Source organism: Xiphophorus maculatus, chromosome 19, assembly GCF_002775205.1.
Source record: "Xiphophorus maculatus strain JP 163 A chromosome 19, X_maculatus-5.0-male, whole genome shotgun sequence".
NCBI lineage: Eukaryota > Metazoa > Chordata > Actinopteri > Cyprinodontiformes > Poeciliidae > Xiphophorus > Xiphophorus maculatus.
In genome coordinates this window covers 22,858,266-22,876,683 of record NC_036461.1, presented here as the reverse complement: position 1 = coordinate 22,876,683, position 18,418 = coordinate 22,858,266, and the positions used below count along the sequence as shown (strand labels likewise).

Below are 18,418 nucleotides of genomic sequence, written 5' to 3'. Positions count from 1 at the left end.
AATCAAAATGCTCATCGTGGTGAGAAATTTCACGATAAATGATAAACCGTACGACACATGCTCATCCGGACATTTATCGTTGATGGCCGTTTATCGCAGGTTAAGTTGCGACAGGTGGGAAACGGACCTGTGCCTACCTGTTGAGATGTCCTGATATTGGTTGACATTTTTAACTAGATGTTTGAAAATCACCAGAGTGAATTTAAAAGTAGTCCCCTTCCTTATTAACAAACTTTCAGATTCATATCATTCTTTAGTTTTGTTATCAAGCTGTTTAACCCACCATTATTACATTAATTAATAAACCCGCTACTACTAGTTAGTAAGGGATCATACGGAACTGAAGTACTACTAACTAGTAATAGTACCTGATCTGAGAAATAATCGGATCTGCTGTTACTTGGTGACTTTCCAGGCGTTTAAAGCACTAAATGGTTTTTTTTTTTAATTACGCAGACTGCATGAGGATCACCAGAAAGCCTTGGGGGAATCTCCTGTGAAGGCTACGAGTCTTAAGCAACGCCCCTTTATTTTTGCTATTCCTAGCAGATAAATTTAAAGTTTGTGAAATGACAAACTGAGCTGTGAATGTATTCATGGCTGCGTGTTTATTTAAGAATTATGTCACAAGTAAAGAGCTTTCTCCTCCGCTTGGTTCGAGGCCCGGGAGTGAGACCCGTCTCAGCTGTACATATGGTCCAGAAGTGGGCGTAGTAAGTGGCTGTTTAGTGTCACTGAACTCTGGTGTGTGTGCGTGTCCTGAGAAAACACACACAGTCACCCCCACAGTGTGTGCTTTATGTCTTCCAGCTCGCGGACAGCACCGCGCTGAGCCTGTCGGGCTGCGCGCGCCCACCGCAGGGGGCTGGATCTCCTGATTGGATCCAGCTGTTGCTAAAAGAGCTCGGTGGGGGCCGTCACATCTGCATTGCTAAATGATCTGCGCGGCCCAGCGGTCCGAGCAGAAAACGGGACGGCGAAGTTGGGGTTTGTTTTGCTTTTTTTTTTTTCTTTTCTTTTCTTTCTTCGACCGAGGAAATTCCTGTAAGAGTTGGTCAATGTGCCGGAGCTTCAGCTCGATCACACAGTGGTTAATGAAAACCTGGCGTCGACTTTCGCGTAAGGGCGCATAGTCGGAGGGAGCCCCGCTGGGATTCGGGTTTTACGGGTCGTCTAAATCTTTCTTTTTTTTAAAGAGGGACTTCACCAGGAGCCATTAAACAATGCCGTTGGAAACGCTCGCGCTCAGGTTTTGTTCTTCTCTAAGGTTCGTCTCGTTTTTCCCTCCCAGTCCAGCTGAAGCCTTTCTGCGTAGCGGGAGGCTCCGTTAATGCGGTTTCTCTGCCCTGTTTGTGTCAGCAGGCTATGCTTCTGTGGAGCTCCGGCCAGCTGTCCTCCACAAGGCTTCACAAAACGAAAATTCCCCATTTGCAGAATGTTGGCCGCTCTGGTATTTGCTCTGCTTTGCATCCAGTCAGCGCACGGACAGGTAACTCCGCTCACCTTGCTTCATTACGGTCTGAATCCGAGCCAAACGCTCACAGCTCCTCTCGTCTCTCCTCAGTCCTGTCCGAACGGCTTTGAATACAACCGGAATTTAGGACAATGTTCAGGTAAGTCGTTTTACATAAGTTGGCATTTAAAGAAAAATGGAAAATCACAAACTCTGATGTGTTTTAGGGATATAATTGAACCCAAATTAATGCTCGATTGATTGTAACTTGAATTTTCTACAAACAAAAATCTGAAAAGTGTGGTGTGTATTTGTATGTTTGCAGTTACAACTCCCAAGTCTTCTGCAGTGTGTCCACTAAGTTGACACATTTATTCAGATTTGTTTTATTTTTTTTACTTTATTTACCCTCTCTTATTAGCCAAACGGCTTAATTACAGTCAAAGTGGATATAGAGGTTGCTTTAAGTGTCAGTTTTGATGTCTAGACTTTGAGTAGGCCAATCCAAGAGTTCAATTTCTGTCTTATGAGATTCGGGCATCTTCAGGGATCAACACGCAACATCCGCAAACTAAATGTGGACTGAAAGCCTGGAGAATAATGGGGGGGAAATCCACTAAAAATACAAACGAAGGCTATAAAATATCGAATAAAAATAATAACCAAGAACAATTTGTTTAACATCTGTTCATGATTCTGGTAGCCTCAGGAATGCAGCTGAATTAAGCGAAGATGATCAGCTGCACAGACGTCTTCCAGAAGGAACTAAAAGTGTTGGTGGGGGGTCACACATGATTCCTCCAGCCCTGATCCCTCAGCAGCTGATGTAGACATCAGACATCCAGTCATCTTGCCAACTGTTTTGACTACTTTCATATCCAACCTTGAGCAGCTGGTGTATCACACCGGGGTAAACTTGCTCAGGTCGCCCTCCATCTGTAAAAGGAAGTGAAGGCTGGGAGGCCAAGTCCAGCTGCCTTCGGTTTCTTTCGGGAGACAGAGGCGTTGGTGGGATTTTCTCAAGACAATGGGAAAATGGGAACATGAAGTTCTCAACGAATCTTGATTTCATTTGAGCTACGTACTCTCCTTTGTTTTTTGGAAAATGAGTTGGAGAATCACATGTTTTCTGTATCCCATACGTGTCTTAACAGGACTCTGTAGCTTTCATTCAACAATGTCTTTCCACCTGCTATACTCTTCTATAAAGGATGAATTTGTAATTTCTGTAAACAGATTGGATCTCTGCTGCTCCTCCGGATTTACTATGGACGTTTTTGGGCTGCTTTTCTTGGATTTATAACCTAGTCCTGCTTTAAAATTCTCCACATCTTTAAGCCTGATGTGTCTGGAGCATTCCTTGGTCTTCGTTGACTAATACTTTCCAACAAACACCAGAGGCAAGAATCGGTGCACAGGGATAAATTTAACAGAGCAGTTAAATTTATCCCAAGATTAAGTCGCACCAAGTCGGGGTGGGAGATGAACGTACAGTTTTGTGCTCTGCGGTACTATTGTGTTGATAACAAAAGTGACATTGACAACTATTTGTTTGTATTTTGTTCTCTTATTTTTGGCGGTAGATTTGTGACTGTGATTGAATGGCACAGCCTTCAGAGCCAAACAAGCACAAATCCTGCTCTAGACAAAAACGCTCCCATGTGTAATGCGCTTAGGACAATAATCACATAAAGAAATGTTATTTTTTATAACTAAAATGCACACAATAACTTCATTTAATCATGTTTTTACATTTATTTAGACTTATTAACACATCTTTGTGGAACGAACACTGGGTAAAAATAATAATCCCGAAAATACCGACTGAATTGGAATTTATTGTGACAACAATAAATCAAAATCTTAACGAAATAAGAAATCTATCCCGATAAATGATAAACGATACAATAAATGCCCACCCCTAACACCAAGACGGTTTCTGTTTACAAATTAGCCGACGGAAGGAAAAAAAGCTGCATTTTTCCGTTCCCGTTTACGAACGTGCTGCTTTACGTCGGCCTGGCGCGTAACATCCCATTAAAAACATATCTCAGTCTGTGGTTGCATCATAAAATAACGCTCAAAAGTTCAAGGTGGAACAAATCGGTAACCTAGTGATAAACTGGGTGGGCCACCGTCTCGCAGACGCGGGAGCTGCAGCAGGAATGTCCTCAGCGCCGCTCCTCTCTGCCTTCCAGATGTGAACGAGTGCAGCTGGCCGCAACCGTGCCAAGGAGAGATGCTCTGCGTCAACCGGATCGGAGGCTACCAGTGCCTCTCCAGCGACTACTACGACCGGCCTTACAGACGGGTGAGCCCCGCCCAGCCTGAGCCGAGCTACCCGGAGCCCTCTGACAGAATCCCGGACACCTTCGCGCGGGCTCCAGCGAGAGCCGCGGAGCCGAGTTACCCCATTGTGAGCAATCCCGCGCTGTGCACCTTGGGGTACGCGCTGGCGGCGGACGGCACCTGCAACGGTGAGTAAACAGGCGAGCGGCTGTGCTCTCGTAGTTCAGACATGATGACAGTTTCAAAAGAATGAAAGATAGGTGAAGTGGATGACTTGTGCAAGTCCTAGCAAGCGAAAAAATGTGATCACCTTTTTTTTTTTTTTTGAAGGAAAAATGTTTTATTTGATAGCCAAGTGTTTTGGCTTTGCAATTCATACCATTGGAAGAAAAAAAAATCTGATCAAGTAGTGTGTGGAAGCCACAATTAGTACAATTAGTTGCTGCACCTCCTCTGGCATTCGTGAACTCTTGAACTCTTTCACTGATGGCCAAACAATATTCATCAGTCAAACTCCAAACAGTCTCATAAAGCAGTTGGCTTCCCATCTCCATCATAAATTTCCAATTATACAGAGAGACTCTTTGCTGGCTCACGGAGTTGATCTGCCTTTCCTGAAGAAAATATCCATCACGGTTTACTCGGTGGAAAGATGCTTTATCATCTCGGGAAAATAACCACCAAACCTCCCTCCGCTTTGGATTGATGGGAGGAGAAAAGTGTTAAAAGTCGTCACCTGTGCAAGGAGGAAACATTTGGCAGGATATCACATTTCTTGCACCGATTATAACACGCCACCTGAATCATGTCTTGCCCACAGAAGAGGTATATGTCTAGTGGCCAAGATGCTCAAACCTTTAGAAAGTGGTGGAGAAACTCTAGTAATAAGACTCAGGAAGGAAAAAGAAGTTGATTGTGACTGATATTATTATTATATTCAGCAACAGTATAGTGCAGCAATATGTTTTTTCAGATATCTGCTGCTTTACCTGACATGCAGCCCCACCTCAGCATCATCTCCTTGGGAATTATCTCTAAATCTAACGTTTATCTAAACAGGTAGCCCTGTTTTCTTCTACTTGTGAATGAGTGATGCTCTGGTCTGGCTTTGTCTTCACAAATCCACTTTTCGTTCAGCTAATTCCTTAGTTTCTTCCAAACACTTTCAGTTTTGTTTAATTTTCTTTTCTTTTGTACTTTCTGTTTTTGTCACATTACTCTGAATTTTATTGTATTGCCTTTATATGTCTTTTGTGTTTGTCTGCGTGGACGTCTCCCTGTCGCCAGCCTTCCAACTTAATTTGGACTCCATGTTCACTTTCCATGTTGCAGCACTGGCTGCTCCTCTTTAGGTATTAGGCCCAGCGACTCCTAAATGTCTGCACGCCCTCTCTTCTAACTGAAGAGTCATTTGCACTTTTTGTTCAAAAACCCCAGAAAAGCAACTGACACCACCTGCACGTCTGCACAGTTGTCCTCCTCTTGCGGCTGGGTTACGATCTCTGCAGGAATCGGTTCTAACCCAGCACTGCGGCTTTCGCCCGCCATCCAAAAAACCACACATCTACATGTTGGGTGGTTTTGTTTCTCCTCAGTTGTGAGCGTGTGGGTGTACCCCACTTTTTCGATGATGCGCTGCTGGACATGGAGGAACACAAGCAAATAAAGAATTTATTTTTAAAGCAGTCTCCACAGAGGAGATCATAAACCTGTTGCACATACAAAACCCAGGAACTGAACATTTTAATAATAGCTAATTAGACTTAATAGTCATAAAATGAAAAAATAATTACCCATGCATGAGGTGATGGATGGGCAGAAAGTACTGATGCCAGCAGACAAATGCCAGACTGAAAAAATGAGTTTTTATCTGCTTGTTAATAAAACTGAGTGAAATAACAAAACACACAGAACTTTTCGTCAGACCAAAAGGCTTGATCTTCAGTTTTTTATTTTATAAGATGAAAAACCAACACATTTTGATTTTTATATGGACAGAACAGGAAACAAAACGTGTAGCTTGACGATACAAGTTTTATATTTGAGGAATTTTCTTTAAAATAAGGATTCTGAATTCAACGGGACAACAGTGTAAAGAAATCAAAACAAAACTCTGTGTGACTTGTAATTGTCTGAAACACTTTGCCCAGACAAGTGAGCGATGAATTTACACGAATCTAAGCTAAAAGAAACGGATCCACCAATGATTTCTTCCTTTAGTTTCTGGGCCCAATAGGTCTCAGCTTAAATGGGGGAAAAAAAATAAAACAAAACAAGACCTTGATATGAATTTTAAAGTGAGTCCACGATTACATCACAATCAAAAGTCACTCCCAATATCCAACACTCCACTTGTCTGATGTCAGAGTATATTTCAGGTCTGTTATCATTTTATATGTTCTCACTGGGATTAAAAAGCCATAAGCAGCCAGTCTCTTATCTGAGGTAGGCAGTCAGTCTTAATTTAGATAACTTAGCAACTCATACAACTGAATGGTGAGGGATGTTACTAAAAGACTGAGTAATACCTGCTACACAGAGTATAGAAAATAATAATGGACTGAGTACAGAGCCTTGGGGAACCCCAAAGCTTACAGAAGCGTTCATAGAGGAGTACTCTGAAAGCTTTACTCCTTGAAGAACTTCTTTCTTGTAAGTAGGAGAAAACACATTCACCCAACTCGAGCAGAGACATATGCCCTTTGACCCCAAACCCCCCACACAGACACAAAAAAAACCAACTGACTGAAGACACTCAAGAAGTAACTATTCATCTTTTCCCCAACAGAAAATTAGTTTAATAATAATTATTAACCAGAGTACAGATCGACTGCTGACATGATGATCTGCCCCCGGGCAAGGCACTTCACCCAGAAGTTGCCGATCTGCTTATTGGTGCATGAACGTGTGTGAGTGAGTTCATGTATGAAAACACTATATCACTACTCATTATTGAATTTAAATTAGGTTATAAAGTAATAATAAACTGAAAATACATACACACACACTCATGCATAGACCTTCTATGGTATAATTTTACTCAAGCTGTTTAAAAATAGCCTCCTCAAAGTGCATTGGGATTTTTTTATTTTATTTTTTTTTTACTGTCATTTAGGATAAATGGAACCCTGCAATGAGGTGAAAATATATACATAGAGTGCAGTTGTTTTCTCTTCTGAAAGAGAGCAAGAGAGCTGACTTCATGCACAAATATGGGCTGTTTGAATTTGGGGCGACTTGCCAGGGAATCTGCTCACGACCTTGTTTGGGTAAACCACTCCGCCAGGGGGCCAAAAGTGAGGTCATGTTCCCCCAAAATCTGCACCCAGGCCAGACTTGGACAACAAGCACGCCTCTGTGGGGACCACTCGTTACAAGTCCACACACATACACACACACTCCTGAAGGCTGTGTGCGCTGATGTAATCGGTTGCTGACTGATGGATGCCGTGGGGCAGAAATTGCACACACGCTGCGACTTCCTGTCTGAATCTACGACAAAAACACGCCTTTGTCTTTCGCTAAGTGGACCTTTCTGCCACCGGTTTTTGCCAGTTTGTGCCGCTCTGCAAGAGAACAATGCAGCTTGTTTGGGATTTGGTTAGCCACAGTTTTACTATTCACGTCTCAAAGTTTGGTAGCACTTTATTTGAAGAGGTGTTCATAAGACTGACATGAAACAGTCATAAGCATGACACAACACCTGTTATGAACCTGAAGAAGCCTTTATGAATGTTTGTGACTGTTGTCATGAAGTGTCATTGGTAATTAATGACACTTTTAATGCAAAGTTGAAATTGTTCATTGACTTTTAAAGCAAGTTTTAATGGGACTTTGCATTAAAAGTTTGTTTACTGAGTAATGCAAAGTTGACACTTTTAATGCAACTTTTAGTGCTCCTTTGCGTTAAAAGCGTCATTATTTGCCAAATGACACTTCATGTTGTAAACAACAAATAGATTAATTAATTGGATTTTCAACTACTTTGGCTGGGCGGTTCCAACACAAAGGTTAGAGGTTTTACTCATAGTTTACAGTCGAATCTGCAATATTTTATTGTAACTCTGCCTATGTTTAGGTTCAATTTTCTCTCAGGATTGCTCTCTAGTTGACTCCATCCACCTTCCTGTTGCCTCTGACTAACTTCCTTGTGAGCCAAAGAAAAGTACACAGTCGTAATTAGAGTTTGCGACTTTAAAGAGTCTTTTCTTTCTTTTTTTGGTATTAGATGAGAGAAAAACCACTTCTGAATGAAACCAAGGATAAATCAGATTAGGAGATCATCCTGTCTTAGGAAAACTTGACACACTCCAGCGTAACTCTCTGAAGAATCCGAATTAATATGAGTTGCAACAAAATTGAATTTCCTTTTGGGATCAATGATATTTTTGAGTTGAATTGTATGCGAGTCTATAGTTGATCAGAAAATAGTCTTTTCTGTTTGCAGATTTTAATTTAACTGTAAACACGGATTACTTTCAACGTTCTTTGTATAATTTGAGCAACATGTCCTTGCAGCTGCATTGTTTTTTGCATCCTTACTGCCCCCGAGTGTTGATATTCACCCCGTTTTGGCCCACAAGCTGACATATCTTCCTCCTGAGGGCATTTTCTTCTTTTCTATATGCGACCAGTCTTCAGGCGTTTCAAGCTAATCCCCTTCTTCTCTGCAGCCAGGTCCGGCTGTCTGCAGCCACCCCACAGCTTGTGAGCAGCCCCCGAAACGGGACTATATAAGGAGCTGATCTGGAACTCTCTCGCAGGTGCTGGGTGTGTGTATGTCGACTACACATGTCGGGCACATGAAGGGTCTTTCGGAGTCTTGCTACCAGCAGGTGCTGCTAGCTTTTGGCCGAGCGCTCTCGGGCCTCCGACCCCTCCTCTCCGGTCCAGGGGAGCAGGCAGAAAGCTCCCAAAGTAAGATGTTATCCCGTATGAAAACAGCCTGTAAAAACAAAAGGAGAAAAGACACCCACCACGTTCACTGCTGGTTTCCTAGAGATAGGTGACTTCACAGGCTGAGAACCACTGAAGTGTCATATCCTCATAAGGAAATGTGTCCATTATTAGGGCGTCACAGGAATTCAGCTTCAAATTCGAGATATCGCTTATCCTGACGAGAAACTATTGTATGCCTTACTCAAATATTAGCCTTTTTTTTTTTCCTTACACAGGGTGGTGAAAACCTGATTGCTTGAAAGATTTGATTTGATTTTTTTAATGGAAGATTGCTGATACGATCTCCGTGACGGCGTGGGAAAACATGCACGTCTCGTGGACGTGTAAAGTCCTAAACTGTGGCCACAGACTTCCCACGAGAGGGAAGGAGAGCTGCCAAATTACTAGAATGCAATCTGGGAACCAGAAGGAAATAGGAGTTTTATGCACCGCCATCTACTGGGAGGCAAGACCTCAGACATCCAGTCAAGTTTATTTGTGCAGCACTTTTTCAGCAGCAAGGCCGTTCAAAGTTTCATGCTGTCGCCAATTCTGAAGCAAGCAATAAGAGTTATATTTTCGTCAAATTCCATCAAATATGTTGATCCGTTTACTACTAACCAGAATGCAAATTTTGTGCCAATGAACAATAACCCAATTAATCGCATGAAAAATTAAATAAAAAAGAAAATTCAATCATTTTCATTTGCTTGATTTATCATTTTTCTCTTTTTACCAGAAACTGAATGATAAAAGTCTTCATTCTGGTGCTTTGAGCTCAACGATCCCTTTATTTTCAAAGATAATTTTGTTTACAAAGACTTCATAATTCATTTTATTTGTTGTTTTTTTTAAATTTATTGTGGACATTTTAAATGTCTTCCAGTATCAGTGTTTAATGTTCATTAGAATTTAAGGTTTATTGAGCTTTGAGAATCTGTTCTTGCATTATTGCACCTTTATTACTTGAAAACGGTCTCAAAGCAACAATATTATCGTTTATTGCAATAAGTTCAGGAAATATTTATCGTCCAGCTTGTTATTGTGACAGGCCTAGTTTCTAGCCTTGTTTTAAAGGATATCAGTGTTGCCAGAGAACTGCAGTTTTCTGGAAGTTTGTTCCAGATTTGTGGTGAATAGAAGCTGAATCCTGCTTCTCCATGTTTGGGCGGAAGGTCAAGTAAAACCTCTGCAGCTGCTAACAAATCAGTTTTCTTGCGGTTTTGGCTTGGATTGCAGCTCGGTGATTGGATTTATTGTTATTTTCTGTGACGTGTTTCGGATATAACGCTTGGCAAAAATACTCACACCCGTTGAAATTTTTTCATGTTATCACAAACCTACATGTATTTTACCGAGGTTTTAATTGACAGACCTGCAGTAGATTGTTGAGAACAGAAAGAATGAGGTTGTGCAGTTAAATTTATTTATTTTTTGTTTACTTATAAACCAAAATTGGCATTTTCATTCATGCTCTTTTACTGTCCTTTTGCTAAATAAAACCCAGTGCAACCAGTTGCCTCTGGGAGTGAATACCCTGTAATTCCATCTTTATTATTAATGAATAATTTTAATAATAATAAATATTATTATTATTTATTAGGTACACCTTGCTCATGCTGGGTTGGACCCGGTACTGACCTAGTTCTTCATGGCAGCATTAAAGGTTCTCCTCCACGTAACAAAGGCGTTGTGTTGTGCTGAGGCCTCACAGGAGTACAGTGAGCTCCTCTTCGTCACTCTGGTGGGGTCGTAGTGACACGCCGCACTACTTTCTGTTGATCTGCCTATAAAATATGTTGCAGTATCTTGTTGTAAAACGTGAGAGTGGAGATGAATACTTCTGCTGTGTGACATTGTACGTTCACCGAGTTTATACTACAGAAATATGTGGGATTTTTATTTTTTTATTAATTTTTTTGCTAATACCGAAATGTGATGGCGTTTCATCCTTCATGTTTCAGCTTGATTTGAGGTTTTGCTGTTCTTAAAACTGTTTCCTGTCTCTTGCCTGTCTGCCTCGGCAGTTTCTGAGTCTCCCGCCACTTTTCTCTATTCCAGACATTGACGAATGTGAGACGAACTCCCACCACTGTAACCCCACGCAGGTCTGCATCAACACCGCCGGCGGCTACACCTGCTCCTGCACCGAAGGCTATTGGCTCATAGCCGGACAGTGTCAAGGTGAGAGAGCTGTTGCTGCTGCTAATGTCATTCTGAAGCATCATTTTGTTAAAAAAAAAAACTACTCAAGGATGTGAACATACCAGCATACCAACATTTTTATGTTTAACTCTTTTTATTGTGTTTACATCGCTGCTTTCTTGTGTTTTACAACAAAGTACATTGTGATATTTCTATGTAAAAATGGCAGTATACGTAAAGTTTACTCATTAAACATTTAAAAAATAATTGCATCACTGTTATCGGGCAACATTGCATGGGTTTTTGGATCTAATAAAAACCTTTTGTCAGTGGCAAGCTTTTGATATTGGCACCTACCCAGAGCAGCAGTAGAAGAGGGGCGTCATGAGCACCAGTTATTAAAAAACCCCCATAATTTTTCTGCCTCAGTTGTGTGTTGACTTTTATGAACGCATGCACTATCAAAAGGGAGTTGGCGCCCCCTCCTGTGTTGAGTGGGTGCATCCTGTATGCTGCTTGAGGAAGTGGGCTATCAGACCGGGCGAAGCATTTCCCCCACCTCTGAGAGCATTTCCTGGGTTTGATCGGTTTTTAGGAGCCACGCCGCGGTGGGGTCAGTCAAACTCATGATGTGAGAAACAACCTTGGAGTACGAAGTTGAAGCTTTCTCTGCAAACTCTCATATCGTCACCGTCCTAAAATAATGGCCAAACTCATTTTCATTTTGGGCCACATTAAAAATCTGAATGTTCTTAAAGGGCCGGTTGTGCCAGAATCTATTGATAAAAACCCGTTACGCTGTTAAAACATCTACAAACATCTGTTTGTTTCTGCATTCACCAAGTGTCTCTTAAAATGAAATGATATTAAACATCTTTTCACACTGACCAGTCCATCCAGGATTTTGTTTTTGCGGTCTTAATTTATCTGATGTTAAATGTCACATTTCTTTAATTCGCCCTTTGTTTCTGGTCAATTTTGAGAAAAATTTGCAGTAAAATCAGAAACAAATGTGGGGATCTGTGGATTTTGCGTGTTTTCGTGAAAACCTGGAGGAACTTATTGATGTAACTTGGAGTCTAGAGGCCACATAAAAATATACGGCAGGCTGTCTATTTTATTTATTTTTTTGTTTTTTTGTTGCTAAAATTCCTTTTTCTTTTCCCAAATCATCTTGTCAAAAAAAGACTTGGGCCATTATATTAGGAAGGTGAGGATATTAGTTGTTTTTTTCCCCCTGACATCCAAAATGCAACCATTAAGAAAATCTTTGATCATTTAATCGGCAGCAGTTTATAACTACTAGCAGGCCTTCCCCAAGTGTATTATCAGCCTGGTGGGCCACCAGGCTTCACTTGTGCCCCACCAGGCTTAGCATTGCTTATTTATTTGTCTTTTTAATATGTTTGCATTTTTTTAAGACTTTATAGTCAGTGTTCAGATAATAATTTTGCAATCTATTAATAACACATAATTATCAAGGGATATTTTCAAATTTCCTGTCAACTTTAAACATTTTTTAATTAAGAAACCTGCCGGGCCGCTGGATGAATGACTGACCTAGCACCCAATCATCGGGCTTAGCAGGTTTTCTGGGGGAAACCTTGTACTAGAACGTTTTCTCAAGATGTAAAACAAGCATTAAAGCGTTTTGCTTATTTAAAATGGCTAATGTGACGAGTTAAAACAGTCAGAGTTGTCTTCATTGCAGAAATGCTACATTTATTTTAATCACCTCTGAGGGGGTGAAAATATCTAGGAATGATACTAAAGGCGTTAGTATTCTTCTGTAAGAGCAGCGCCCTCTGCAGGTTGTGTGAAGTAAAGCAGCTGCTTCTTAAGTATATGTTTTTGTATTTTATAACCAGCTTCTCTCCCTTTCTTTCTCTCTTTTTCTTTCTCTCTCTCTCTTTCTCTCCGTCTTTCTCTCTCTCCTTTGAGCCAGATATCGATGAGTGCCGCTATGGTTACTGCGAACAACTGTGTGCCAACGTCGCTGGCTCTTATTCCTGCTCGTGTAATCCCGGCTTCCTCCTTAATCCAGACAGCCGGACCTGTCAGGGTACGTGGATTTACAGGGATACAGAGGCAAATCAATAAAGTTGATTTAAAAATTTGTCCAGTATGTTTTTGTTTTTTTTATGTTATTTTGGATGCCATAAATCAGAGCGCAGCTCCTGAAGCAGTTTAAAAAGAGTTTATTTTTATTTTTTTACCTTTTAAGCTCAGATGTGGGCCAAGATTCCTTCTCTGAAGACTTTAGAATAAATTATAGGCTCTCTAAATGTAAAACTGTACTTAAAGAAATTATTACCAGGTAATAGTATTGTTGTTTTTTTGTTTTTTTTGTAGGTTTTAAGTTCTCCACAAAGAATCAGCTTTGTTAAAAACCCTGCAGAGAGCTATGGTGAAGAGAGAAAAGTCAGATAATCACATTCAACTGTACTTCTTAATTTAGATTTTTTTTTTTTTTTTGATGGCTGTTTTTTTCTTCGTTGTGATTTGTCGTCTTCGTGCAGCTCCACCTGTTAGACCTGAGCCGATAACCAGCCCTATAGTGTCCCTTCAGCTCCATGTTTAGCGGCGTCTCGTCACGTAAACCCGGACTGGTAGAACCTGCCTCAAACCTTTAATATTCCTTCGTCCCCTTTGTGTCCACCAGATGTGAACGAATGTGACGAACGACCTTGCGGTCACGGCTGTCTCAACACCTACGGCTCTTTCATGTGCAACTGCAACGAAGGATACGAGCTGGCGTCCGACGGCACAACCTGTATCGGTGAGGATACTTCCAGTTCGCTGCTCTGAGGGTAGAATGTCTCCTAGTGGAGATGGTGCGTTCAGGGTGAGGTGCGGTGTTTGTTTTTCTTTTTTACGGAAGAAATACCGTCTCATTAGAATCATACTTTTTTTTTTTTTTTTTAGACATTGAATTTCTATTATTTGATTGTTTTTTTTTTGGAGGGGAGATTTTTGCTGGCGAATTTTAAGTTAAAAACAAAATGCATATACAGATAAAGAGCCCACTGCGCTGAAGCCCATTGAAATATTCCACCAAATATGGATTCCTGAACTCTTCCCCAGTTAAAACATCAGTATTGTGGTTCCTAAATGAATATGAACTTGCTTTGTTTGCATTATGTGAGGTCTGAAAGCACTGCATCTTTTTTCTTATTTTGACCATTTCTCATTTTCTGCAAAATAAAAACTAAATTTTTGCTTGGAATTTCAGAGGCATGTTGTCAGAAGTCCATAGAATGAAAGAACAAAGTTCATTTTACTCAAACATGTACCTGTAAAAAGTTAAATCACAGAAACTGGTCATTTTAAGTGGTCTAATTTTTTTCAGAGCTGTATATTATTGTACAAGATGAAACATTTTGTTATAAATTCAGTGATTAAAAAAAAGAACTATGATTCTGAGACTAATTCTGATTAGTATAAACATAGTTTTCCACCACACTTTCAGACCAGAAAGTGAAACTTTTACCTCACCTTGCTCATGCATCTCCTTTTCTTATTTTTGTTCGCTTCATGGCTGCTGAAACCTCCGCCATTTTTTTGAAAAGCGTCTTTCTTCCTGTCGCTCTTCCATGAAATCCACATTTGCAATCCTGTGAATCTCTGCAGCTCCTCCAGAGCTACCACAGTCCTCTTGGGTGTTTCTCCGATTAATGCACTCTACTGCAGCCTTCACAACAGAGCTGTGTTCATCCCGAGATTAAATTGGACACAGATGCTCTCCATCTACCACAACTGGCTCATCGAAACACGAGGACATTTGAAAAAATTCAAATAGAGCTCAGAGTCTCCATTGCGTTCATGTGATGGACTGATGGAGTAGGACCGGAGCAGATGGACGAACACCTTACAGACACATCAAAGCCGCCATCTTCATCTCTCTGTGACGCTTTCCATTTGTCTGAATTATACCTTTTGTTTCACTTAGACCTGGATGAGTGCAGTTTCTCTGAGTTTCTGTGCCAGTTCAGATGCGTGAACACCCCCGGCTCGTTCTCCTGCATCTGCCCGCCCGGGTATTATTTATACGAGGACAGCCGGAGCTGTGAAGGTAAAGCGGAGGACTAACCATATTGCAGTTTTCTCTTTTTGTTACGATGTAAATCCATCACTTTCTTCTTGATTTTATTTATTACTTTTTTTAAAATGCAAAGCTGTGATCTTGTTGATGCCTCGTTGCTGTGGTTCTGACTTCACTGACTCTGACTGTCGTGTGCTTGATTTCAAAGACGTCAATGAATGTGACACTGGTAACAACACCTGTACAACAGAACAAGTGTGTTTCAATTTCCAGGGAGGCTATACATGCCTGAATCCTTTACAGTGTCAGCCTCCTTACATCGCCGTTAGCGACAAGTGAGTTTTCTCGTCACCCTCTTATCACATCGTGGCAATGTAAAGGTTTTGAGTCGTTGTTGTAGAATCTAAAGGTTTATTTCTCTGAACCTCCTATGTCCCACCGCTCTGCAGCCAGTGCATGTGTTCAGCTGAGAACCCTGCCTGCAGGGACTTGGCTTTCACCATTCTGTACCGACACATGGACTTGTCGTCGGGGCGCAGTGTGCCTGTCGACATCTTCCAGATGCAGGCCACCACGCGCTATCCCGGCGCCTTCTACATCTTCCAGATAAAGTCGGGCAACAGCGGACGGGAGTTTTACATGAGGGTGAGCACTCGGGAGTCCACGAACGGGAGATGGGATGCAGAGCGGGGCGGTCAGAGTGAGTTGACGTGCATGTAGAACGAAGGAAAACACTGCCACCTGCAGAAACCGTGCCAACGGGTTACTCTTACCTTCAATCTGTATCAGCTTCACTGCTGAATCAGAAATGACAGGTTAGTGGTAAAACCTGCAGCCAAAATCTTTATGAATAAAATCTTTTTATTTTTATTTTAGCCTTTTATAACATTATTGGGCAAGTGTAATCATGTCATGTCTGTCACAATAAGTTTTGCTGGATGATAAATTGTCCCAGAAGTTATTGTGATAAACGATATTATTGTTGTTTTGAGACCTCTTTTTTTAATTTAACAGTAATGGTATAATAGTGCAAGAACACATAGTCAAATATCAATAAACTTTAATTCTATTGAACATTTAAAATAAACAGAAACGACTAATAAAACGAATTATGAATTCTCTGTAAACATAATTGTCCTAGTTGAGGCCATAGCAGCAGACTGGAGACTTTTATCATCCAGGGTTTAGTAGAAAGAGAGAAAAACAAGAAACTTTGCAAATGTCAATAATTGAGCTCGTTTCAATTTATGCGATTCATTGATTCATTCCTTATTGCAACGAGCTTAATTGTGCCTACAAATTTCTTTTTCATTGAATCAGAATTTGAGGCTGATGAACCCATTTAATATCTATGTCTAAAATGCGTAAATAAAAGGATGATTTTAGATATTTTTAGAGTCTCATATAAAACATTAGGTCTCTTAAAATGATTTTTCACTCGAGCTTCTTTCGTAGGAACTTAGTTATAGATTACTTTCATAGGTATTTGATGCAGCGCTGCTGATGAATGATTATCGAGAGTTCTCCAGTTGTTTAAGCTATTTAATTAGTCTGGGTACAGCAGAAAGACACTTGCAGCGTGTCGCCACTAGATGGAGCAATTTACTCATGTCAGAGCTTTGCTTCGTTTTTTTGTTGTTGTTGTTTTTGTTAAATCGCTGAGACACATGGCGGGATTTTAAAGTAGGACAGTCTTTGTAAATGACAGTAACTAGTTGTAACTAGTTTACCAGCACACGATTGTAAAGCTGAAGGAAAAGGATACATGCTTTTCAAAGTGTCATACCTATAAAACCTGAAAAGTGTGGCATCTTATTACTCTTTTTTTTTCCTCCTACAGTTTTGCATTGTGCATTAATGCTTTTTAAATTCTCTATAACAATTATAACCTTCAGTTCAGTTCAATTATAATTGCCCCAGTGGGGATAAATTAGGTTTTTTGAGTTGAACTGAATGTAACTATCTGCACCCAATTTAATATCAGTATTTGTTTAAAAAAGGGACTGAAACCAAAATACCAGCCACATTTTTATAAGTAGCCATCTTCCTTTTTTCTGTTACTTTGTAATAATGAACAACTTAATGTTGAATAATGATTTTTCTGACGATTAATCAATTACTTAGATACATATAATTGACACATTCTACAGGTTTTATTTTTATTTAACCTTGTAAGCTTTTTTTAATACAATATTAGGAATAAGAAAATTAACATTTTATTGCTTAGAATACAATAATAGAGCTTTCCTTTAGCGAATTTGAACTCTGAAGTTAAAACTATGCCACTTGAGGAGTTTTGGGTAAAACATATACAGACAAAGGTGTTTCTACTGTATCTTTATATGCACAATGTCTATATATTTTGTACAGTTTTGGCTTTATTACTGCTCTAAATAAGTTTATTCAGTAAATGTCCTTTTTATGAGTCTGTATATTTCAGTTAATCGATTACAAAATTAGTTGGCGATTATTTCACTAAATGATTAATCACAATTTATCCGATTAATCATTTCTGCCGAAGTGTATTTAAACCGATTAATCAATTAATTAGATTAATCATTTCTGCCCTAATGTATTAAACCGATTAATTTGATTAATCATTCCAGTCCTAGTGTGTTGTGATGAAATGTGATAAAAAGTAAAGTGGGTCATGAACACTATGTAACAATAAACAAGGCACAGAGTCAAGAGCTTCTCTTCCTGTAAGTCTGACTCTTCGCTTCCTGTGCATCAATCCTCACGTTCCTCTCCTCTTTCTTCCCTTTGCAGCAAACCAGCAACGTGAGCGCCACCCTCGTCCTGATGCGGCCCATCAAAGGGCCGCAGGTGTTGGTGCTGGACCTGGAGATGGTCACGGTCAACAACGTCATCAACTTCCGAGGAAGCTCCATCATCAGGCTGACGATATACGTGTCGGAGCATCCGTTCTGAGAACCCACACGCAGCTGCACTCACATGTAACTGGTGTAATTCTTTTTGTTTGAGAATACTCTTTTCTTCTTTTTTTTTTTTTCTGTTCAAACACTTCCCGATAAAGACTCGGACAAGATCACCGGATGCGAAGGCATTCTTTTTGCCGGAACGTCCTCGGGTTTCCTGGATGCTGGATGCTTTTCCAGCTGCAGACACAGAGGAATATTTATAGTCTACAATTTCATACGTCCTCTTCTGCGACGGCGCGGCTCAGATTACTAATCGAGTATTGGTTTTTTGTGCCTGGGGATCCCATCTCTTCACATTTAAGCCGAGAAAGCGACCTGAGATGCCGTCATTTCATGCCTTACTGAAAGCAAGAAAAGCAGGTTGTCGGAACCGAAGAGTAAGCTACCTGTGTGTTTCCCGCCAAAGGGGGGAAAGGAAAAAAAAAAGTGTTTGAGATTATGTAACGAGCAGTCATTAATTAAAATATAGATCACAGATTCTTTTAGAACAATAAATGAGTTCATCACATCCTGGACTTTGTTTTCTAAAAGGTTTGCGTCTATCACAATGCGCGCACACCGCAGGTCTTTAAGAGTTGTCTCGTCAGCTGATGCTACGTATTTTTTGTA

The 18,418-nt window shown here is 40.5% G+C and overlaps 1 protein-coding gene across 5 annotated transcripts; it reads left to right on the top strand.

The window, feature by feature from the left end:
* Positions 1 to 649: 649 nt before the first annotated feature.
* On the top strand, positions 650 to 18,317 carry fbln5 (fibulin 5). Of its 5 annotated transcripts, none has more exons than XM_023353077.1 (12): positions 650 to 1,119; positions 1,197 to 1,249; positions 1,363 to 1,489; positions 1,565 to 1,613; positions 3,652 to 3,930; positions 10,742 to 10,864; positions 12,771 to 12,887; positions 13,488 to 13,604; positions 14,775 to 14,897; positions 15,076 to 15,202; positions 15,317 to 15,512; positions 17,637 to 18,317. In XM_023353077.1, the coding sequence occupies exons 2-12, from the start codon at positions 1,224 to 1,226 to the stop codon at positions 17,796 to 17,798; spliced, it is 1,446 nt and encodes a 481-aa protein (XP_023208845.1). In that variant the 5' UTR covers positions 650 to 1,119; positions 1,197 to 1,223; the 3' UTR covers positions 17,799 to 18,317. The 5 variants fall into 5 exon arrangements, with proteins under 5 accessions (XP_023208845.1, XP_023208844.1, XP_023208843.1 ...); XM_023353074.1 differs by having other exon boundaries at positions 653 to 1,119; positions 1,197 to 1,267; XM_023353076.1 differs by having other exon boundaries at positions 650 to 1,249.
* The last annotated feature ends 101 nt before the right edge of the window (positions 18,318 to 18,418 follow it).